Source organism: Empidonax traillii, unplaced genomic scaffold, assembly GCF_003031625.1.
Source record: "Empidonax traillii isolate 1590-97213 ecotype Southwest subspecies unplaced genomic scaffold, ASM303162v1 scaffold178:size2223814, whole genome shotgun sequence".
Classification (NCBI taxonomy): domain Eukaryota; kingdom Metazoa; phylum Chordata; class Aves; order Passeriformes; family Tyrannidae; genus Empidonax; species Empidonax traillii.
In genome coordinates, this window is record NW_020955371.1 from 869,818 (window position 1) to 893,707 (window position 23,890).

The following is a 23,890-nucleotide window of genomic DNA, read 5'->3' on the forward strand; positions in this document are numbered from 1 at the left end:
CTCACCTGGACTTTGTGGAGGTGTAGATCTTTCCTCTTAGGCCTGTTGTGACCAAAGATACATTCTAGGAGAACTGTAAGGGCTGTCCCATTGGTTCGCATCAAATCTTTTCCAGAATTCTAGTTCTTTGTGCATCTGAATTTGAGATCCTTGGTGTAAGATTTCTGCTGCCCTAAATTAGGTATTTATTGTGTGATCTGAGAATGTCATGATAAAGAACTTGGCAAATTGGCTTTGAAGCTGTGTGTGTGTCTTAAATAATAATTCAAAGTACTAAAAATATAAAGTGTCCTAGAAGTTCCTAGTGCAGCTTTTGACCTCCTCTTGCTTAAGCACAGCACTGATTGCAGGCTTAAAACATGGAAGCCAATAGCAATATTCTAAGATAAGACTTATTAAGACCTGTTAAAGAACATCAGACTTGTAATCTTACCCTTGCAACTGCACTAAATATTAACCTTATAGCTTTAGGGATGTTTTTAATCTTGTATTTCATCATGAAATGCTGCATCCTCTTTTTCCAACTTCAGAATTTTTCTGAAGAAGATGCTGTTCATAAGATCCTGCCCAGCAGAGCTGGGTTAATTTCGTTTATCTTTACCTTGAGTCGCAGACAGCATTGTGAGAGTGCATCAGCCACTCTCTGGTTCGCAGCGCAGTGAAGTATGCGGAAAACTTAGAGCTGGTGTTGGTAAATCGTGAGGAGGAACCTTCAGTAATTGAAACAAGGAAGTTTGTTGTTCCCAGCATTGCTAAACTGACACTCTTCATGCACAACATTTAACTTGTTCCGTTTAGGCAAGTGCAAAACCTCCTTTGTCATGTGTTATATCATTTGAAGATTTGATGTTTCTTTGAAGAGTTGGGAAAGTTCAGATAGACTATCTTAGCTTTAAAAACTTGAAGCAGCTACTAAAATACTGTAGAACTTGCAGTTGTTTTGTTAAATAAACAGAATATATGAAATGGCAGATCCACTTAGAGCAAATCTGTCATGCTGAGATTCTGGTGAGTACATAATCCAGCAAAGTTCTGTATCTTTTCTAGTTTTCACTCCAAGTCAGGAATCAGTTTCAGTCTTGGAATGAAAACTGTCTCTCCTCGTGAAAGCGCAACAGTTTCTGTAAACTTCATTGTCCTGTGAGGGCTCTTAGCATGCTTAATTGTTGCTTCCTTCAGCAGAGGAATAGGAAGACTAATTAATCTCTGACTTCCCTTCAGTAGGTACTTTAAAGAAAAGCAAATGCCAAAAAAAAAAAAAACAAACCCAAACCCTTGGTTTGAGAGCAAGCCAGTTATGTGGGGAAGGAAGGGAAACAAGGAAAATATATTATTATGCAAGATATTATCTTTGCATAATAATTCCTCATATGTGCCTGAGTTCGGATAGAGTATGATAGGATGAGACAGACTTGGTGTCCAGAGTGCCAAAGTAAACTCACTTGCAGGAAAGAAGATGTGTTTGAAAATAAAGAACTACAGGTCACAGGAAAAAATATTGGAGAAGTCTTTCATGTGGCTTTTTCTGATAGTCATGTTAATCTCTTCATGCAGTGTCTTGGTTGGCTGTGGGAAAGAGCAATATAGGCCTATTTTAAATAAATCAGAGTTCAAGAGTTTAGGTTACCATGTAGTGTTCTGTAAATGCCTATTTAAAAATAGTACTGGTACAGAAATGAACAATACTTTGTGAAATCCATAGTCATTAGTGCTAACAGGTATTTACTGCTTACCCTGTCCACTCCAGAGCAATCTTGAATTTTCTTTCCAACTGAATTTACTGTTTCTAATCAGTTATCTTCCTCTTCTGCTTTCTGTGTGTATGGAAGTGTTGTGCAGTTTTTAACTCATGTCACCTTAGTGCAAACAAGCAACATGGATGATGATAGTTGATGATTTAGGTGAGGTTTTGTATTTGATGATGCTAAAATTTAAAACCAGATTTTTATTATACTTTCCATCATTTTGCATTTAACACTTCTATTAAGTGACAAAATTAATTTCTGCATTAATGACCAGTTTTTGGTACTAAATATTGGTATTACTTCAAATGCCTGGAATAGGTCCCAGCTAATTAGTTGACGTAAAAATCTCTGAAGTTATTGAGAAGCCTTGACTTTCAGAAAAAATGCAGTTAGCCTATCAAAAATCACCTCAAAGCACCTAGAGTTAATATTTGTGTAGAAGGTAAACAATTTTAGCAGTTAAAATTATGTATATTAGTAAAAATACCAATACTTTTCTTTGCATTACCTCAGCTGTGACTTGTGTTTGCAGACCAGAATCACAGCACACTGGACACTGCAAGCACAGGCTGGTGCCTCATAGCTTGGGAAGAGTAACACTTAAATGGAGGTGGATGGGAGTGCCACAAGAAATTAATGTGAGCAGTGATATGTGTGCTGTGGTGAGAACCTCATCAGTTTTGAAAATGTGTTAATTAAAAAAAAAATCTTGCAAAAGGGGGGAACTCCATCCCATTCTGCAGTTTCTCTTAACCCATGTTAGGCATATATATGAGGGTTTTGTATGTACTGAGCCATTATATAGGTTGGCTCGTTTTAGGTGACTATATGAAAAGTTAGTCTACCTCTATAGTTATCCTAATTTAACAAATGTATTCTGTCCTGTACAGTTTGAAAGCAGAGGCAGGTGTGAAATGCAGTGCAGAGCATGGGGTCCAGCTCCATGTTTGTCCTTCCACAGGTGGTTTAAAGCATTGTTGCCCTGTGTTTAGGCTTAATTAGTTTTCTGATTATTTCAGTGCAGTGGTTTGCATTGAGCTGTCCTTTCACTCTTTAATTCAGTACAGGCAATCTGCTGGAGTTTCTCTCATGAAAGTCCTGCAGGTATGTTACTGTCATCTTTGGATTCCTCATTTTTTTTACTGTTGTGGGAACTACCTGTGATGCTTTGTAAGGAAGAGCAATAGCAGCAGCAGCAGGGGCAGAGTGATATGGACTCGAGTTGTTAAGTTCCATTCAGAGCTGCAGTACTGGGTTTGCAGTGCTCTGCTGCTGCTGGTTTCCTAGGGCACAGGACAGAAGGATTAATGACATCAGGAGTTCAGCTTGGATCCTTTCTCCTCTACTACTCCTGGTCCCAGTAGTAAAGTGCATGTGGAAGCAACTACTGTGTAAGTTCTCTGTTTAACTGTAGAAAGAGTTCAAATTTATTCAAATTCTGTTCTTGCTGGTGATGTTTTCTGACCTGGAAAAGTAAAAATTGATGCCAGAGCTGGGAGGTAGGGTGGGAGTCAAATGCTCACGAACATAAAAGAGGGCAAGTGGTGGAGTATTTTAGTGGAAAATCATTATACTTTGAGGTACTTACCTAATGTACTTGAGTAGCAAATTCCTGATCTCTTTCTTGAGAAAGATAAAAGACCTTTTCCCTTCAGTGTGAGATGTTTTCTGCTTTTTGTAGGCCTTGGTAGTGAATGTAGAATGTATCATTCTACATTCAGCTTTGCAGGAGAGAATAAGGTTGTGGAGAGTTATGATCACAGATGCTTTTTATTAAGTAGCATCCCACCTTTCCTTTCAGAATGGTCATTGTTTGGCTGAGCTGCTAACAACTTAACTCTGCCATTTGAGGAGTTGTTCAGAAAATGTACAAGTGGGAGAATCGAGAGATTTATTTTATTTAACAGTGTGGTACTTTTTGAAGTTATCATCTGATAAATATCTGACACAATAATTGTAATACAAATTAAATATGCATCTTTATAACCTGCAGGGTGTGTGCTGTTAGTCCACTTACAGTGAGGTAAACAAGCTTGTGGCTTTGTGATGGATGTGCTACATGAAGCAACCCCTGTTAATTAATGAGTGGGTTTTAGTGTTTTGTGCTTCAGCCTGCAGTCAGGAGAGTGCTGCTTAAGACTTGAAAACTGAGAACAAGCCATTAGCAAACTGGAAACTGCTCATGACACAATCACACTTGTCATAGAGGCACATGACACTTAACAGGCACAAAAATTTCTGTCCAGGGGTTTATTTCTGCTTGGTAGGCACTCCTAGTGTTTTTAAATGGTTATATTTTTGTTAGATTTTATACTACTACACATCTGGTGCATTGCATTACTGAGGAGGATGTGATCTGTCTGTCTCTGAAGTGATGTTTGAGTGCACATCAGATAGTAACTTCATGTAAAACTTCTTGGTGTGCAGAAGAACTGGAGAAATTCTGAGAGATCTTTGAGTGTAGTGAAATGATTTCCTTTCATTTTAAGCATATATATTTAAAATATGGTGCATAAAAGACTAGACATGAAAACGATAATCACAGTTGTTTGTTGGTAGGGGTCAACCTGTTATCTTCCTGTTTGGGATTCGGTGAGTGAATAAGACTGTAACTTTACTCTCTTCCCGTTTTTCTTGCTCTTGACTGAAAGAGATTTTCATATACCTCTGTACAGAGTCCTTATCGTTTACCACTATCAGGTTTCTTTGGTATTTTATCACCTTTGTTTAGTAACTTATTGCTTGGCATCTTTTGGACAGCTAATTACTGTAATGATCTGAGTTTCTAGACTTGCAGAGTAATCAGTTCTGGCATGCTGTTCATTGCACGGGTATGTGTGGGTTAGAAAGCTCATCAGCAAATGATGGGAGTTGTAAATTGCTTGTGAAACCTCACACAGAAATGTTTCAGAGATCTTTAAATAAGGAAATGCAGCATTCCCTTTAAATAGCAAGGTTTGCCATTTCTCTTGAAAGCTCAGGCTTTCTTAGAGGAGAGACTACATTTTAAGGGATAATTAATAGAATTGCAGAACACTTGGAGGCTATCAACCTTATAAAACAACAGAAGGTTTTTTTTGTTTGTTTTTGTTTGTTTTTTTTTTTTAAGAAAGCAACTTATGAAGTCGATGCAGCAGCAGCTCTAAATGATTTGAGCTCATTTTCTGTTGCAGAATGTTAAAAACGTACAGCATTAAAGTTTGGGTTCTCGTGACACAGTGTATTTCTTGCTAACACTCAGTTGCCTTGTGGATTTTAAAATGCCTTGGGTCTGCCAAGTGTCCTGTTGTGGATTTGCCCTCAGTGCTTATGTCCATGTTCCTCTTTGAGAACTCAGAAGTTGTGATGTTCTGGGGTTGCCTGGGCATAAGTAATTTTCTTGGTAGGAAGGAAAACTGAAACAACTCAGATGGTACTTTTTTGGGGTTTTTTGGAGTCTAACTTTCCAGTTACTGTGCTGGCACATACACTAGATGCATGTACATTTTGAAACCTCCATCTGACAGACTTTTATAAATATCTAGGTCTAAACATTAAGCTCCAGAGGTGAATTTTCAACTTCTCTCACAACTGTTTAGCTAATTAACAGTTAAACAAATTGAGAGCCTTGTGATGATTTCTAATAGTAGTGCATTCAAGACTTCTGTAGACACATGCTGTGACTAAATGTTTATGTCATGTCAGCTTTTTAATTGCTGTTGTGTAGTACAGAGTTTACAACTGATGTAGGGACAGTGATGATTGCAGAGATCGCCATGAGCAGATATGCTTTTGGGGGTGTTGGATTTCTCATTCACAGCTATTTTATCCACTGTGCTAATGGAACTGCCTTGCAGTATATTTTATTTTCAATACTGCCATCCTTTGAAAGATAGATTGCTTGTCACATTCTGCTCTGTAAAGAAACTGATTTCCTGCTTTGAATGGAAAAATGGAAACCCATGAGTTCTGTCACAGGCATCTCTGTGAGCATGGTAAGGTTATTCATCTGCAGAATGGTAACGTGTGCCCCGTGCAGCAGGATGATGGTTCAACTCTTACATTAACAGCCAAAATCTTTTTTTGAAAGTATTCTGAAACAGCCACCTGGTGAAAATTGAAAGTTTGTATCACTGTTCATAACACTAAGAGGGAAACTTGCAGCCTTTGAGGATTAGGTTTTGTCAGTTTATCTTGATGATGCTCTGTAACCTTTAAGATAAAATATCCCATATCTGACTTGGCAGCTTTACCTAGACCGAGAACATGATTAACTCTTGACATAGTACATATGCTTTGGGTATTCAGAACCCTGGTGAAACTAATAAAGAAAATGTAACCTGCAAACTATATGAAGTCTTCTGCAGGTGCTACAACCCTTTTTCAGAGCTGAGGTCAGTGGTGGCTCTGATCATTTCTGCTGTGGTGTCAGGATCCTCATGGTACATATGTGTGTGATAGGTGGTGGGAAAGTATGTTATCTCTCACAGTAGAAAGAGGATTCCTGGCCTGCAATTAGAAGCTTGTTATGAGGCTTAAGTTAAGCAGTGCACCTCTGTTTGGAAAACATCTTAGGCTTTCTCATGTTGCTAGAAGTGTATTTCTGTATTAACCTTGCGAAAAGTTTATCTTAATCTGTGTTTAAAGTTTCTAAAATGTTCGCTAGGAAGAGTTCTGCACAAAGCCAAACTCAAATCAATTTTTGTTTGTGCTTGCTGGAAGAGTAGTGAAAAGTTCTTTTATTCCAGTGAGCTTTTTTGTTTTATGGTGTTGCTGTTTGCAGGGTGAAAGTTAGTTGTCAGCACTTGCATTTGTAAATCTCTTTTTAAGGGCTGATTACTCTGGGCTGAAAGTTGGCAGGCAAGATCTCAGCCCTAGAGCATTGTTTGGGGTTTTGCATGTTTTTAAATAACAGATCTGACTGATTTGATTGAGAGTGCATGCTGCTACTCTAGTAACTCTAGACAGTGAAACAGGTTGCATAAAAGCACCCTTTGAATATGAATTAGAAAAATTAGAGTTGACTGCTAATGAAAGGCAGGAGTATCAGGGGCTACACTCCAGGGAGGTTTTTGGGGGGGTTGGCAGGGGCAGCAGTGGTTTTGTTTGCTGTGTAACAGTCAAGTAGATGTCTTTTCCAAACTTTTTGCAAGGTTGTGGTGTATGGGGATGCAGTGTGTGTGTAAATACCTTCTGACGGTTGAACATTAACTCTACCAGTACTATAGGATACCTAAACCTGCACTGAAATGCAGTGTAAAGGTTAGTCTGATACTGGCACCACACTTACACACACGTGTGGCTTTTGGATGAGAGCAGTCCCAGTTCTGCTTGGCTTGGCATCTAGACAAGAGTGATCATGTGGTTGTGTGCACTTATCTGTACAGTCATCCTGTGAGCCATTGCTGGTTTGTATCTAATATCTTCTGAAATTAAGGAATTCTTATAATAAGACAGTTTTGAAAATATTTGCCAGTAAAGAGCAATGCTGTCAACTTGAAAAAACCCAAAACCTCAAAACCCCACACAAACAAAAAAGCAACAATACAAAAACCCTCACAAAGCCCACAAAACAAACAACCCCCCCATCTTTTTAATTGTGAAGGTGGTTGTGGATATTGCAGGGTGAAACCACTAGCCTGAAATAGCTATGTTGCTCAGCCAGGTGATCTCAGTCTCACCTGAGAATATTCTGGTAAGTCCTCAGATTAACCACTACTGACCAGGTGTCCAGAGGGACAGACAGTTCTGTGCGAGGGAAGGCTGACTGCCCCCACTGCCCTCAAACTAAGGAGAAAACAACTTTTTTGTATTAAGGTGCTCTTCCCTTTCCTGTTTCAATTACCAGTCTGGCAGATTGAGCAGTGTATTACAGTTTTGGGAACAGCAAGAACTTCATGGTTAAATGTTATGGAATTTCTGAAGAAACATGTTTTTACCATGTATTTTAACCTTCTGTGTCTTGCTTACTTACAAACCAAGTTCAAACTGCTTTTGATAAGTCTCAGTAAAATCTATGCAGTTCCTCTTGGTTTAGGGAGTTGTCAAAATAAGTGTTTGAGTGTCTCTAGATATGTCAAGGGCAGACTTACTCTCAAGTTGCTGAACTTGACTCGTTACTCTGTGATGACCAAATGGCAAGCCAGAAGGAAGCGTAATGATTTATTATATGCCTTTACAGAATTGAAATTATATATGCTATTACAAAATTATAACTGGTTGCTTCTAAATCAGTTTTAAATGCAGTCCATTCTGTAGACTATATGTAGACATAATTTGTGAAAAACAGATATTTTTGTGAAACAGCTTACTATAAAGTAGGAATACTATTTAACAACTTATTTATGAGATTATGTGTCTCTGAAGGTTTTTCTTGTGGATTTTTCTTGTTTTAATAACTTGAATTAGTGGGCCCGTTGGAACTCCATGAAGTTTGGCAAAGCCAAGTGCAAGGTCCTGCACCTGGGTTGGGGCATCTTCCAGTATCGACATACGCTAGGGGATGAAGGGATTGAGAGCAGCACTGCTGAGAAGGACTTGGGGATGCTGATGGATGAGAGGCTGGACATGACCCAGCAATGTGCACTTGCAGCCCGGAGAGTTGCTGCATCCCCAAGAATGTGGCTAGCAGGTCCAGGGAGGGGATTCTGCCCCACTCTGGTGAGATCCCTGGACTGCTGCATCCAGCTTTGGGATCCTTAGCCCAGGAAGGACATAGTCCAGTCCTTGGGATGAGTCCAGAGGAGGCCATAAAGATGGTTAAAGGGATTGAACACTGCTCCTATGAGGAAACATTGAGAGTGTTGGGGTTGTTCAGCTTGGAAAGAGAAGGTTCCAGGGAGAGCTCACTGGAGCCTTCTGGTACTTGAATGGGGCTTTTTACCAGGGCATGTAGTGGTAGGACAAGGGGTAATGGTTTTAACCTGAAGGAGGGTTGATTCAGATTAGATATAAGGGAGTTTTTACACTGAGGATTGGCCAAAGAGGTGGTGGTTGGCTTGTCCCTGGAAACATTCGAGGTCAGGCTGGGTGGGGCTCTGAGGAACCTGCTCTAGTTGAAGATGTCTCTGCTCATTGCAGAAGAGTTGAACTAGATTAACTTGTAAAGGTCCCTTCCAACTAAAGGTCCCTTCCAACTAAAACACTATTCTGTGATTCTATGAATGAAAAAATTGCCATCTGATTCTGGCAGCTCAGTGTTCTGCTGTAGGTAGTGCTATCTCTATCCCAAACAGGTTTGCCAACTTGCATTTTTCTCTTGAATGTCTTCTGCTTATTGCAGCAACATGTATTTATGCAAAGATATGGTTTATCAGTCAGCAGTTCAGTGTATCTTTTAAAGTCATGGGCAAGTTAACTCTTTGGTCGGATGATAATTTTTATTGCTGCATTGAAATGCACCATTTAACTTGCTCACTAATTTGGCTATTAAACTAGCATCAAAAGAGGATAAACTCTTCCAAACCATCAATCCTTATCTGTAGTTTTTAGAGCTACTGGCTATTGACTGTGGTTTGTGTAAATAAGCTTTTATATGAAGATATAAATCAATACATGAAAAGCATGCTAAAACATATCCTGTGAAGAACCTTTAACATTCCATGATTTTTATTGTTTCTCTCTCTGAAGTAATGCTGCATTTTTCCACAAACACTGTATTCTTTGACATGATAGTCATGGAAGTCTGTAGTCATGTATGTTTTGTTCCTTGGGAGTCTGTTTAGTGACAACTGTACAGTAGAAAAGTTGATGGCTTTAACTTTCCAGAGCAACCTTGCACGTGGAATCGTTTTGAAGTACATCACAGTTGATGGGATTTTGCAACAGAGCAGTTGACATCCTGGGGACTCCTAGCAGTGTGATAGTACTAAGTGAAGAAAATTGTAAAGGAAGCTCTTTCTGTGTTTGGGATCTTTCCATGTGGCTTATCCATTTGCACAAGGGCAATAGCTCATCATTGTTAAAATCGTGGGAGTTGGAAGGCATCTTCTTCAAACAAATTATAATATCTCCCTTGTTTTGAGAGCCATTTTGATCCTAAATGATCAAAATGCAACTTAAATATATGGGTTTGGCATTGTAATTATTAAAAATAATTTGTTTACAAGGTGGGTGGGTTTAGTGTGGTATGTATCACAGCAAATCTGCGTATCTAATGATAATATAATTATTAGTTTGAGTAGTGCAAACAAAGTTACCTAGAGCTTCAATCTAGACCTGGCCTGTGATAAGCATCTTGCATAATCTCATCTAAGGGGCTTCTGAAAAGCAATAGGGTGATATGCTGCTCTAATTGCTGCTGGCTTGCAGTGTGCACATTGCAGTCTTGTGTTATCAAGTTGGCTAACAAGTTGTCTACCCTCAGCTGAAATTAATGATTTAGCTGAGTATTTTGTGCCTGATGGCCAGTCAGCAAATGCTTTAAAGGACATATGTGTAGTGGAACTTTACTCTTTTTTGATAGACTCACATGGTCTTAGCTGTTTTCCTTCCCTTTATCCATAGATTTACGAAGTTCTGGTGCTAGCACTGTGTATCAGCAGATGGAAGACATTGCAGCAGTTCAGGCTGATCCTAGAAGGGAATGGGAATATGTGAAATAAGCAGGTGACAGAAGGATGCAAAGAAGTACCTTGGCATTGATTTGGGGATCAAAATGCTGGGTAGATAACATCATTGCTTACTGAAATACATTTGCCTTCCTGTGAAGTAGACTTTGGCTTGTGAATCTGGACTAATGTGTGTGCTCAATGTGTATGGACTAATGTAGTATGGTCATCAGCGGAGGTTATATACAGTGAGCACAAAATGAGTAGAGTCTTGAACTCTTTTTAGAAAGGAAAATTTATCCATAATTTTGAAATGCTAAACACAGTTTCTTTAAAGAATATTAACAGAAATGTTCTCCAAGAAGTTCAGACACCGTCCGTAGTGTTAATGTGCCTACATCTTCCCATGCGTGGCTTTGAGCAATAAGGAGTCTTGGCTGTTTAATACCTGCTTTTGAAAAACTGCTTTCATTCTGAGGATGATTTTTGGTTATTTTGTAAAATACAAACAACCTGAATGAGTTCCGGACTTTCTGCTATGTAAACTGTGGGTATATTTATGTGTGTGTTGCAGTGTATGTGAGGAATAGCATAATTTTTTTTAATTTCATTTTTGTGTGTTTTTTTTTTTGTGCCATTTTTATCCTTATTTAAGTAGTTTCTATTCAGAGTTGAGAGGCAGAGTGTTAGGAAAAGAAACTTCTGGCAATATAAAAGTGACACAGTACATGTGTTTCTTTTGAAAATGTATTTTTCATGCTGACTTTACATCAACAGCATGAAGTGATAAGCAACTGTTCATCTAAACTGAATGGTTCATCCTCTCGGAGATGTCAGTATATTTGTTTTTTCAACTATATGTACAAAGTATTTTTTGTATAATCCATAGTACAGGTGCTTGAATCAGTTCATAGGTGAATGTCTTAATTGTACTTGAAAATTTTGGAATGTATTTAGTTAGTTGTGTTGAAAGGCTTTTGGTTTTGTCCATTTCAAAATACCACGTAAAGGAGATTCTGTGGAAGGCCATAATGCCGTAGACTGAGAGAAATACTTCTTAACTCCAGCCTTTTGGAGTCAAGGTAGCCTAAAAGACATGTAGGTTGCTAAAGAATGGAACTATGCTATTAATTTCCATGTGCTGCTAATATTTAATAATTTTTTTTTTTAAAGGAGCTTGTGAGGAGTTTGGTGTCTTGCATTGTTACAGATGCAGTACTGGAATTTCCATGTGAATAAGAAACTATAAAAGCATATCATGTCTTTTTACAAAAGAAAAAATAACAAAGGCCTGATTTTTACACCCCAGTATTACTTTGGGACTTCACACTTTAAATTAGCTTTTATTGTTTTTTAAATACCTTTTATAAAAAATAACAGCATTAAACAGTGGCATCAAATTTCAAAGCAAAGTCACTAGACTTTTAACTCTACTCAGATTTTTACTCATCTAATCAAATAAAATAACACTTTGGGATGACAGAGCAGAACAACTGGTTGAGCGTTACTAATCGAGCAGAACTGTGGTAACATGCTTCTGAAATGTTGCAAAGATAAAGTGACCATCAGAGTAGTTATAAAACACAAAGGTTGGTTTGTGACTAAATGCTTCTTAGTGAGTGGAGTCTTCCAGGTGGTGTGGAGAAGTCATGGTTTGAAATCCAGTCTCATTAATTAAGGTGAGAATCAAGAGAAACTTTCCCAGTGGAATTTCCCTGCTCAGTGCTGTAGCCAGTGTTCATCTGCACTCCCAGGGCAGCCAGTGACTGGGAACTGAGTGTATCCTCATCTTCTGCCATAATATTTTCTCCGGATGCATAATCCTGACCATATTGTGTGGAAGTTCTTTGGACCTTCGATCTGAATCAGCATAGCGTGTCTGGAATGGCTGTGGGTTCTTGGGAATTTCAGCAACCACTTACAGGATCTTTTGTCTTCCTATTTCCGCAGCTTACAAAGGTGACCAGTAAAGTTCTCTCTGAGCAGCCAAAAAGCAGACAGCTCATGACTTCTGATCAGGACACTAAAGTTGTGGCTGAACCGCAGGTGCAGCAAGTACAAGAAGTTAAGGACGGTTCTCATCTAGTAAGTATTATAATTACATGTTCTCCTGGTATAAGTGTTGTATGAAACATTTTTTCTTTGACGATGTCTTAATCAAAATTGTAGGTCAGAACATTTTAGAAGACAGCTGACAGCATTGCAACATTAAACAGCTAGAACAGAGCTGTTGGAGGTGGCTAATTCTCCATATGGAGTAGGAACTTCACCTTAACTTTCCTTCAACTCTATGGGGGGATTTAAATAAACTGCAAATTACGGCAGTTTGCACTCATTTAAGGTACAGGGATTTTCAGACTATGCAAGAATTGTTTTACCAGTCTTGGAATAGAATCTTGCTCACACATTAAAATGTGAGGAAAATGCAGGAAATGTACTTGGTGTGTGTAATTGAAGAATGTACAAACCCATATAAATAGGAAATAGCAATCTGTAACAGGAATTTTGCTCAGTCAGTTCTGCCAAATGGCACGTGCTGCTGTTTCCGTGCTACTGTGCAGGATCCAGGAAGTCTCTGTATTGGGATGGTTTTGGCAGATCATACAGTGAATTGTACCGTGTTATATACATTGTAGTAAATGTTACATCTTCAAGAAAATTGAGTACTTGATTTGTATTCAAATGTGTTCGTATCTGCATCTTTGTTGGGAGCAATGTTTCCTCTTGGGACACTGAAGAGTTTGGTTTCGGTGTGTGTTCTGCCAGGCACTTTCCTCAAGCTATGCTGAGCAGCAGATGCTGCCTGCTTCGACTTACCTTGCAGCAAGCACTAAGGAGAATTTTGAAAAACACTCTAAACTTGTGCTTTTCTTTGATAAACAAGCTGGTGGACTTGTGGCTTGTTCCTCTCCCCCTTTTTTTTCATTCTGAGTTCCCTTCTGCTCTGTTTGACATTTCTCAGATGGGAATTTTGACTATTTCACACTAGAGGAAAAAATTCTACCCAGTTTTGTGCCATACATCTGAAAAATGAGCTTTTGTGATTTGCTTTTTTTTCTCCCCCTGTACACAGGGCATTAATGCCAAGAAAGCAATGTGTAGGCTTTGAATAAGAGGTGTTTGCAAATTTGCTTCAAAAGCTTGGAAGAGTCAGTGCATTTCAACAGGTGCATTAATATTAAAGGCAGTCTGACTAGTCTTCATACAGATGCTAGCTCATTTAATTTGACATACTAGATTTTATGAAACTACATGGAAACTTGGATCTCAATCCTAATTTCTGTTCTTTCCTGCTTATTTGGAGACCTTACTGTTTTCTTCCTTAGTACGGGTGGCTGATGTCAATTTAGATATCTTAGAATGTATCCATAGTGCTATAATGGTACATTTCAAATAACTACTGCTTTGTGATTAAAGCTTTTCCTTTGAATATCTGAAAAAGATGAGACCTGTAGCTTATTAAGTTTTTTTTTAAGTTGTACCAGTCTCATACTCTTCTATACACAGCATCAGAAGGTCATTCTGTTGTATGAGCAGAATACATTCTGTTAAAAGTGGTGTTTTTATAAAGGTTTCTTCCGCAATGCTGTGCTTACATAAGTTAATTTTGCCAGTACTCCAGGACACACTTGCAAGTTTTGGGAACAAAGTTGTAGTTGGAGTAAAACTTCACAGAGTGCATGAAGAAATTAGCAAACTACAATCATTAAGACACTTTCATCTTTCCATAAACAGTAGGCAGGAGAAAAACTTCTGGAATGCTGACTATTTCCTTTAGCAAGTACATGCTTCAGGTGAAGTGAAATTGACCTGCTGTTTCTTGTGTCTTAATGATTTTGAGATCAGAGGGTTAGACTGCATAAAGGCATGGATGCATGATTGTGATGATCCCTACTTCAGTGTGTATTTGATACAGGGCCGTACTGCCGTGGTACCTAGAGAGGTTTCTAGGAGTCTTTTTTTTTTTTTTTTTAATATACTTTATAAGAAATGTGCTGAAATGTTTTTCAGCTGTTTAGGGTGTGCTGTTCCACTAGGATCTCTTGATCTGTAGTCCAAATGCTTTTGTGACAGTTCAGGAGGAAAGTTGTAGAATTCCTATGGGAAATTTTGATGCACCTCCAGAGATCTTGAAAAAATAACTAGTATGCTAATTTTTATCTGAAGTGGTTATATAAAGTACTTTTTGTTTTATCTGTTAGTAATAAATAAATTTTTCTAATTGTGACTTGAGTCATTCTGTTTGGCTGGAACAAAACTGAACCCGTTCTACAGTGAGTAATGCTGAACAGGTTCTCAGTAGTGACTAAATTAAAATTGAAGTTTTGATGTTGTGATGGAACCCTTTCAGAAATCACTTACCAGTGTTGCTGATGTTAAAATACAGAGCTCCCTTGTTTACTAATAATTTTCAAAGTTTTAATCTCATAGTGAGGGAGGCAAAGTCTTTTCTTCTGCCTTGAAGTAGCTGTAAAACTATATATTATTGCTTAATGCGTAATGTAGATCAATTGCAAGCCTAGTATGGTTCATTTCTAACAATAAATCTTGTGTTTTGCTGATTTTAGTAGTATTTAACAGCAGAATTTTGGTGGTTTTGCACACAAGTCATTTGAAAGAAATTGGAAACTTGAAGATCCTTATCAATTTCTTGTCAATAGAAGCTTAGACTTACACACTGGAGGTACATAATTTATAGGATACTAGCAGATTCATAGCTTTGATAAATTTGAGAGTTAAATATACTAGTTTTTCCAACTTCTGTAATCCAAAGGTAGGCTTTGTCACTTCAGGTGAGGTCTGTCTTGGATTCTTTGTATCCTGACTGAGAGTTACTCTTTCAGAGAAAGCCCTTGTGAGGCTGGGCCCAGGAAGGTCAGCCTTTAAGAAACGTTTCACTCTGATTTAATTCACCTCTGTGTTTCCTTTTCGATAGTAACACTGTCCCGCTAGAAGTTAGAAGTTACTTTGAGGGAAGAGGCCACTACCCAAAGGCCATGGTGGAGGTAGCTTGTATGACCTGTCCCTGCCAGAGACGACTTAACTGACTTTTGGTGCTAAAAGCACACATAGCCTTTTTCCTTGCCTGTTGATCCTAAACTCCTTCTCTGCCGTGCTCACGTTTTTCCAAGTACCAAAGAATTTGTATTTCTTGATTGGCTGAATTGAAGACCTGATGTGGAAGTTTGAAAATAACTTAAGACGGGATTCTTGCCCTCAAGTGACAGCGGATTCTGCGAATGTTGGTATGTTCCAGTGGAGGATATTGCAATGAGGCCGCTTAAACTTGCTGCCTGATTGCAATATCAGCATCACCCATTCTTTCCCTAGTTGAATAATAATCAGGTGCTGCCATGGGTTTCTGTTAATGGGAATTCAAATCAGTGTGGTACACTGTTTTTTGTCAGTGCTTATAGGTACTGTAAATTCAAGTTCAATCATATTGTTTGTTCTAAGAATAAGAAAAATAACTAAAAATTCATGAAAGATGGCACTTAATTGTACTTCCCAAAAATGTTTTTCTTAGGAGATGCTATAAAAGGATGTCTCAGGATTAAAGCTGCTAGGTTGTGGTGTTCAAAAATCCTTTTGCAACCCATTCAAGGATAAGCCTCAGAATAAAAAGGAAGTGAGGGAATTAGATTTACTAATTTAATATAGGAACATGTGTAACAGTTCAGTGAAAATTCACTACAACATATAATCCTCAAGTCACTTGTCAATACACAGTATTACATGCAGAGTCTGCCGTTTAAGAGTTAAGTAGCAGTTTGTGTAACAAGTAGGTGGTATTTAATAATTCAAGAGATCACAAATAGCTTTAAACAAGAAATGGGAGGATTAGACTTAAACTGGACATGTATGGTATCAGAATCCTGAAGGATCAATACTGGTCAGTGTTTCCTCTTTCTCTCATGGTATTGTAGATTGAAGCCCTAAGAAAAGCGCCGAATGGTTTTGCACTTGCAGATAACGTCTAATGCTAATGTTTAATTGTTTTAATCTACAAAACACTTATTTAAACTCTTAGCAATCCATTAACCCTGATATATATTGGAGGGAAAGTTAAGCAATTTGACCAGCTGTTTCCAAAAGCCCGCGGTAGTGACATTGTGACATCTCTTGTGATGCTGCTTTTCTCTGTTCCTTTAACTGGTGGTGGGCATGACATCGTATGGCCTAGGAGTGCAGCATAATCACTGCTTCTTCAGGGCTTGTTACAATTGCATGACTTGATTATAGAAACAGAATAAAGGAAGTTAGATGTCAGAAGGTTGTAAGGACTGTTTGGACTTGTGCTATTGTAACACAAGATTGTATTTTAAAACTCGGGCCTATAAGACTGTATCTGGGATAAACCCTTATTCCTTTGCAAAGAATAGGCACACGGAAAAATGAAAGTAGGTAGGTATACTCCTGTTAATAAGCATGTTGACTTCTTGCCTTCTGCATAGGTGTGTGCAGGGCATAGGACTAAATACCTATGAAAAAAAAGGTAATTGTTCAGGTAATGAAAGTGCTGCTTCAGAGCACTCTTGTTTCATGGAGAGAGAAAACCTGTTTAGGCTTTGAGTAGAGGAGTAATATATACCAGAGCTAAAATATGCATATATAAAGGGTAAAAAACCCAACAAAACAAACAAAACCTACTCCCCAGCTGAGCTGGACTCTGAAGTAGCACAGCACGAGCTCTGTTAAGTGCTTCTCAAGTCAGGTGGCAGTGTATAGCTTAGCCAGAAGGTTTTTAAGATTTAAGGAGTCTTGGAAGTTAAACAAGCAGCCTCCGATGATGTAGCATAACAATTGTGGCACTTTCTGTTTAAATTCACGTTGTCTTTTTTTTTTTTGGTCTTTTTTTTTTTTTTTTTCTGTAAAGTGGTGATCCCACAATAAACAGTATTGAGGAATGTGACTTTGTGAATGTGTACTATAGGTCCTTAAAAATAGAAATTGTCCCTGGAACTCTTAGATAAAACCAAAGAAATGAGAACAAAATGTGCCTTTGTACATAAGAAGGGTATGGGAAAACTGGAAGAAGTTTCTGCTTGCCTGAACTGTTTCACCCATTTTCTCCCCATTAGTTGATAGCAGAAATGGTTGTTAAGGCACTGGAAAAGTGGACTTTGCTCTGGTCCATCTCTTAAAGACACTTAGTTCCTCTCTGGAAAGCATGAGTTAGTTAAATCACAGAGGGAAAATCTTGCTATTTGTTTACCTGATGAAGGAGTTTTGTGAATAGTTGTGAACTTTGCAAGTATTACTGTGACTTTAAGCTGACATTAAAAACAGTTAAATTGTTTGCTCATGGCATTTCTTCAAAAAAAACCTATTATAAGTAACTCCCTCCCCCTTTCCCTGTTCTTGGTTCCAGGGAATGCTAAAGAGAGGAGTGACTTGGCATAGTTGTAAGTCTGGATTCAGGCACGTTGAATAAGTTTGTCCCACGGGAGAATTAAAAAAAATGCAGCAGATGGCAGCAATGATGCATCAAACTTCCTATCCTTAGGATCAGTGTAGCTGCAGGCACTTTGAGGCTTCATGCATTGGATAAGCTGGGGGTGGCAGGATAGTCCTCCTCTGTTCTTACTTTGCAATTTCGAAGCCGACTGTGCTGAGGAGGACATGTATTTTCTAGCCAATTCAGCAATATTCTTTTATGGCCAGAGTTAGTGGAGTATTGGTTGCCTTAAGGTGCACAACCAGTGGAAAAATAGCACTGAATTCAATGTACAGCTGAGAGAACATTTGAAATTGAGTTTAAGGGTCTGTCTTGTCTTACACTCAGAGTTCTGTGTTTTCAGTATCTTTTAAGTAACAGAGTAGAGTGGTGCTGTAGTTGTACAGTCTGCAGGCTGTGAAGGATGGGGTCCAAATTGGAAATAATAGCAGTGAATTTGAGAGAAGGTCTGAGTGATGTGAGATAAGGTAAAGGCAAATAAGAACAACTCCATTTACAGCAGAAAAAGATTGCTGGCTATTTTCAGCTTTTTCTATTGTTTGTTTGTTTTTTGTTTGTGTTTTTTTTTGTTGTTGTTTTAGTTGTTTTGTGGTTTTTTTAAGAAACAGAATCACTTTTATTTAACAGCTAAAAAGACTTAGAGTAATAGAAGTATTTCAGTATGTAAATACATGTGTCTAAAAATGTTTTACTTGTCATAAGGTTAGAAGGAAATCAGTTTATGTACATCAGTGAAAACTTATACTGGGGACAGACTCCTTTGGAAGAGGAGTAGCATTTAGTCAATAATTTTAAATATTTTTGAGGGTTTTTTAAAAGGATATACAAATTTTTTGGAGGTTAACTATAGTTAATTCTGCCACAGTACCATGAGGTACCTAAATGATCTTGAGGCCACTTCCAATGCTGTAAGTCACTGAGGGATTATGGTTTGGGTTTGTTTCTTTTTCATGCAGATAACAAATTAAAAAAAAAAAAGGCTTGGAACAGAATTAGCTTCTGATAACGTACAATGACTGCTCAATGGAATACATGAGGTCTTATCTATCTTTAGCCTGTTTTTCCTAAAGAAGTAATTGTGGTGTAGGTTCAGCTCTGGGGGAAGGGAGGACAAGGAGAAAATGGTCCGAAATGTGTTTGATCTAGACATGGGATTTAAACGTGTGAAGCCAGAATGCGCTTATGCTTGTAAAGGAAGTGGGTGTTACATGAAATATGAAGGCAGGTATTTTCTGGCACACATGGACATTGTGAAAGGTGTCATTTAAATATTTTAGTGATTTGGACGAACGAAACTCTCCAGGAAATTAAACAATAGAAGTTCATAAGACTCGGTAATACTAGTAAGCAGACTGTAATCTCATTAGAATTATTTGACTTGAATGTTACAGTGCATATGATGAAATACTGAAACATTGCTCAGCAACTGGGATTTGGACTTTGAGTGGCAATGACATATGAAACCCCTGCATGGTTTTAAAGTGGGCTATTTTTGGCAGTTGGGTGTTGGCTTTTCTCCTCAGTAGCCATAGAAAGTTAGTTTAGTGTAAGAGGAAGGTGATTTGCAATGAGAAGACCCTCTGACACTACTAATTAAACATGGGCTGCTGCTTCAGTAAAGAATTGAGTAACAGCACGAGTGAGGAGAAAACCAGCTTGTTACAAAAACCTGTGGAAGAGGAAGCACCAGAGTCAAGGATAAGTAAAACTTTCTCTTCAATTTTTGGAACTGTGGAAAGCCAGGATCTGCATACAGTGGGAAGGACAGTTAACGGGGCGGCTGTGACAGTCAGCAGTGAATGCGTTTGTAGCGATGATTGCGCAGTGTCAAATTCTAAATCCGGCTTTTTGGGTAGAAAAGGGAAATATCCGTCATATAAAAGCATGGGGAATACTCTCCATGAGAGCTCTAGGAGGACATATGACAGACCTTTTAGCTTCTTTAATTCCTTTAGTCACCTCTTGAAAGTCTCTGGTACACATGGAAATCTGCAGAAAAGTGAAGAAAAGAAAGACAAGATTATTAAAAAAAGAGCACTTAAAAAATCTAATAGCAATGGTCAGCACATGAACAATATAGAAAATATTAATAGTAATATTAGTAATGAAAATGTAGCTGTACAGGAGCATTGCTTATTTGATCATATCCCAAATTCACATGTAGCAGACATTCTGGACAAAGGCTTACAGAGTGAAATTTCCTTAAATAGAAATTTTCTGGACGATTATGCAGTGACGTGTGACCATTCAAGGCAAAATGGAACAACAGTAAATGTTAAAGACAGCAAGGGTGACAGCCTACAGGAAGTTTCAAGTTCATACAGAGAGGTCCCTCCAACACTTTCCTATCTTGATGTAGACAACAGTCAAAATGTGAAAGACAGGGAGTTTTACAGCATTTGTGTTGTAGATGCCGAAGATCTGACAGGGGACGAAGAGGTGCCAGCTACTGTGCATGAAGAGACTGCAGCAGACATAGATAACTCAGCTGTTACTGATGAAGGAATGTGCAGCATGGCACGACCTCTAGACACTGAGAAGGAATTTCCAATGCAGCAATTGGCACAAGTGGAAGCTAAGTTTAATTCACAGGAAGAACTGTTTGAGCATAAAAAAGCGGATAGGCCAAACACACAGGAAAAGGACAGAAAGGAATATTGTAGCATAGACATCCAATCTTTTGATAACTTACTGACTGACAGGTGTCAGGTGCATAAGTTAAATACTGACAATACAGTAACAGATGTCTTAAGAACAAAAGTATCTGATGAAATCATCCCTGAGAATCAGCAGGAGGAGGTATATTCCATAAGTAGTGCTGTCAGTTGGAATGAATCACTCCATACAGCTTGTGATTCTGTAAAGCCTGTGGATGCTGCTGAAAAGGAGCAGGACAGCCCTAACTCAGAAAAGGTGAAACACGGTGATTGTGTTTCCAGTGTCCTGTTAGACACTGTAGTATGTAATTCAGGAAAAACTGAGGGAAGTAATGATTCTGATATTATACCACTTGGTTTAAGTGGGCGTCCCTTAAGTGTTGTAGAGCAAACAAATACTAAACAGATGGCAGAGAACATGAAGGGTAACTTCAAATTATCACTAGAGGTAGATGAAATGGACAATGTAGAAAAACTTGAAGTCTGCTTTCTGGAGCCAGAAAGTGAAGTAAACTCAAATGTGGAAAAGAAAACACTTGAAAGAACTCATGGTGATAGCCAAATGTTTGCACCAGACTGTAGTGAACATCACAGCAGTTTTGAAGAGTCCTTGAAAGATGGAGAGAAATGCACAGGTACAATTTTGCATAGCTGTGAAGCTTTGAATATGACTGAAATACACAAAAACTTGGAGGAAAGTTCTGATTTTCAAACTCAAATTCAGAGTTGCACTGAAATCACGACATCGGCTGAAGCTGCAGGCCATAGTGGCACAGAGGAAGGTGTCTGTGAGAGTGTCACTGGTGACGTGACAGAGGAAGCTGGTAACTTGAGCAGAACTAGCCCCTGGGTAAGTGCTGGCACTTTGGCATCTCATGAACAACAGAACCCATGCGCAGATGACGTTTTCCTAAAGGAAAACAACCTAGAATGCCAGGTTTCACAAGAGTCATCAGGGAGTAAAGTTAAAGTATGCAAATATTCAAATTCAGATAAGAACACCCATGTCTCTTATGTGCCTGTGGAATGTGAGGATATGAATAAAATAGACTTGAACTATAGACAAGATGAACAACAGGATGCATGTTTCTTCCACGCAGTAGAAAATCAATGGAGTGCAGGGACAGAGTCAGCTAAAATAGCTGGGGATGTAGAAGAATCTGTAAAACAGACAAAACTTAACATTCACCTAAATGAGTCCATTGATAACAATGTGGAAAATGTAAACCCAGATTTGGATGCTGACGTTGTTGATTGTGATAAAGGCATCTTCAATTGCAATGAAGGCTTGTCTCACAGCCAGAACTCTCCCTCTGACTCCACTGTACCTGCAGCCATGGACAGTTGTATGTACAAGAGCGTAAAATTAAAAGATGACACTAAAAATCTGGAACATGCCAGTCATCTCTTACATAAAGCCCATAATTGTTTACCATCATTGTGTCAAAATCCATGTTCTCACGTGCATGACAAACCAGTGGAAGAGCCTGAGTTTCATCACTGTGCCAGTCCAGAGCCAGAGGTTGGGAACACCGCAGTTTCTGTTGTGCCTTTTACTGAAGAAAGATCAGAAACTCCTGAAAAAAGTAAGTGTGATGTAAATGAATGTAATCTTCAGGATGGTGAAATAAAACAGTGTGTCGGCATCCACTCTAAGGAGAACCTCACTGGTTTTAGTGTATCAACTGGGAATACAGAGCCTTTTACCAGAGGGAATTTGAAGCAGTTAGAAGCCAAGACTACCGAATTGAAAAACACCAGTTACATATTAAATCCTCAAACAAATAACTTGACCACAACCTGGGAACAGATGCAGCCAGATCACAAGATTTTCTCAAACAAAGAGGTTGGAGTTTGTGTTGACCCAGAGCAGGTAGACAAATACGCTGCTACTCCTTCCTATGAAATACGGAGTGCCGCTCCTGGTGCCGCAGGATTTCAGCGAGGCAGTGAGCAGTGCGTGTTAGATCTGATGGGAGATGTATCCAGTGACCAAGAGCAGCACTCCTATGAACTGGACAGACAAAATCCCCACGCTGAAATGTGGCCACGTGTCATCGGTCTTCAGACTGACAGTGCTGATTGGACAAATCAGCTGTTTTCTGACATGGTTCCTGCTGGTAGTGGTGAATATCTGGTGGGCTTTTTATGGAATAATGCAGTTTCTAATGATACCATGAGGAATGACAGACTTTGTATAGTTAGTGAAAACTTCCAGAATGAAGCTGAAGATTTAACAGGTGCTTCATACGCAGTGGAAAGATACCCGTATCAGCTGCTAGCCCCAGAAAATGCTGGTACTTGGGGATGGCAAAATAAAGATGAATTTGTAAGTATTCTGCAGAAGTGATTTTGTGTTAAAGCTGAAGCTAGAAGTTTGACTAAGCCAAGTCAAACTGTGGTTTCTTTAGTTAAATAGATCATGTTATTTTGTCCTGAAGCTGACTGCTCCCTTTCCTTGGCAAAACTGAATGCTGTACAGAATACAGAAGTTCAAAATGTTGCTGAATATTGATATATTTTTTTTCTTTTTGCTTCTCTTTACTTTGTGTGAAAGTTTAAACATTGGGCAAAGTGACTTGATTGCAGATTCTCAATTCCAGATGAACTCAAGATAAACTCTTCAGTGTGGGAAAGGAAGCTTTCTGCAGACTGATAATAGTGCTCTTTACCTTTGTATAGGAAGAAATGTTTGTGGATTTCCTGAAGTTCTTGTTTGGTAGCAGTTAGGAAATATGTGCTCACTTCTGGAGATGATCTTTTGAAGTGCTGGAGAAAGGAGTGGCTGCAGGAGAAACGAGGGGAATGAGCTGGGCTGGATCTTGGAAAGCTGGGATAGGAAACAAGCGAAGCTGTCTGGACACAGTCCTGAGTAAGGAGCTCTAGGGGACCCTGCTTGAGCAGGGAGGTTGGACAGGATGACCTCCAGTGGTCCTCTCCAGCCTTACTCACTCTGTGAAAGCCAACCTGCAACAGCTGCTGCTCCTTTTCCTTCCCTGCTGAGCAGAGCCAGTGCTGGATATTGTTCCCCTCGCTGACTGTGGTGGAGCAGTTGCTCTGACCTTGCCCAGCAGTTGCAGAGTGGGCAGTAGGTTGTACTAGAGCCTGTTTACTGTCTCCTGGGGGAACTTTTTATATTAAAAATGGAAACTGATGGAACTTGCTGTCATCTTTGAATTGTTACTATTCAGGTAGTTACCAAACACTTCCACTTTTTTTTGTAAGTTTTTTCTCTGTCACTCAACAGATGTGTTTGAAATTTTTTAGGTCTTTTTACTTTCTGGTTATATTTTCTACACACTGTGATAATAACTATCTGAGTGCATGTGTTAGGGAAGATTTAAAGCTTCATGGAGTTTTGAAGTGCCTGTCTTAAATGTTGCAATGTTCCTAGCATCCATAAATTCACAAAACAAATCTTTAATAAGCTTTTTTAGTGTGTGTCTTAGTATGAACCATCCTCTTTCCCAGTATGATTATGTTAAAACATTCCAAGTATAT

The 23,890-nt window shown here is 38.8% G+C and overlaps 2 protein-coding genes across 8 annotated transcripts in view; both read left to right on the forward strand.

Moving 5' to 3' along the window:
- The window catches only part of LARP4B (La ribonucleoprotein domain family member 4B), a 58,168-nt gene that overhangs the window by 6,604 nt on the left and 27,674 nt on the right, over positions 1–23,890 (forward strand). For 3 of the 7 annotated variants that reach the window (XM_027886130.1, XM_027886131.1, XM_027886132.1), the window contains exon 2: positions 12,224–12,358. In XM_027886130.1, coding sequence (XP_027741931.1) covers positions 12,278–12,358 — 81 coding nt within the window. In that variant the 5' untranslated portion in view covers positions 12,224–12,277. Of the gene's footprint in view, positions 1–12,223; positions 12,359–19,316; positions 21,240–23,890 lie in introns of those variants that run through there. The other 4 variants (XM_027886126.1, XM_027886127.1, XM_027886128.1 and 1 more) reach the window with 2 other exon arrangements.
- LOC114058618 lies at positions 119–23,854 on the forward strand. Its single transcript, XM_027886134.1, has 4 exons — positions 119–122; positions 7,041–7,048; positions 21,346–22,718; positions 23,072–23,854. Exons 3-4 carry the CDS (start codon positions 21,426–21,428, stop codon positions 23,117–23,119), a joined length of 1,341 nt encoding a protein of 446 aa, XP_027741935.1. The 5' UTR covers positions 119–122; positions 7,041–7,048; positions 21,346–21,425; the 3' UTR covers positions 23,120–23,854.

What these genes read in the sequence shown, in the direction of transcription:
- LOC114058618 (XM_027886134.1), top strand. Translation starts at nt 21,426, where the DNA reads ATGAATAAAATAGACTTGAACTATAGACAAGATGAACAACAGGATGCA. An exon ending in GGCAAAATAAAGATGAATTT is followed by an intron (nt 22,719 to 23,071) that starts GTAAGTATTCTG and finishes ACCTTTGTATAG; the next exon opens with GAAGAAATGTTTGTGGATTT.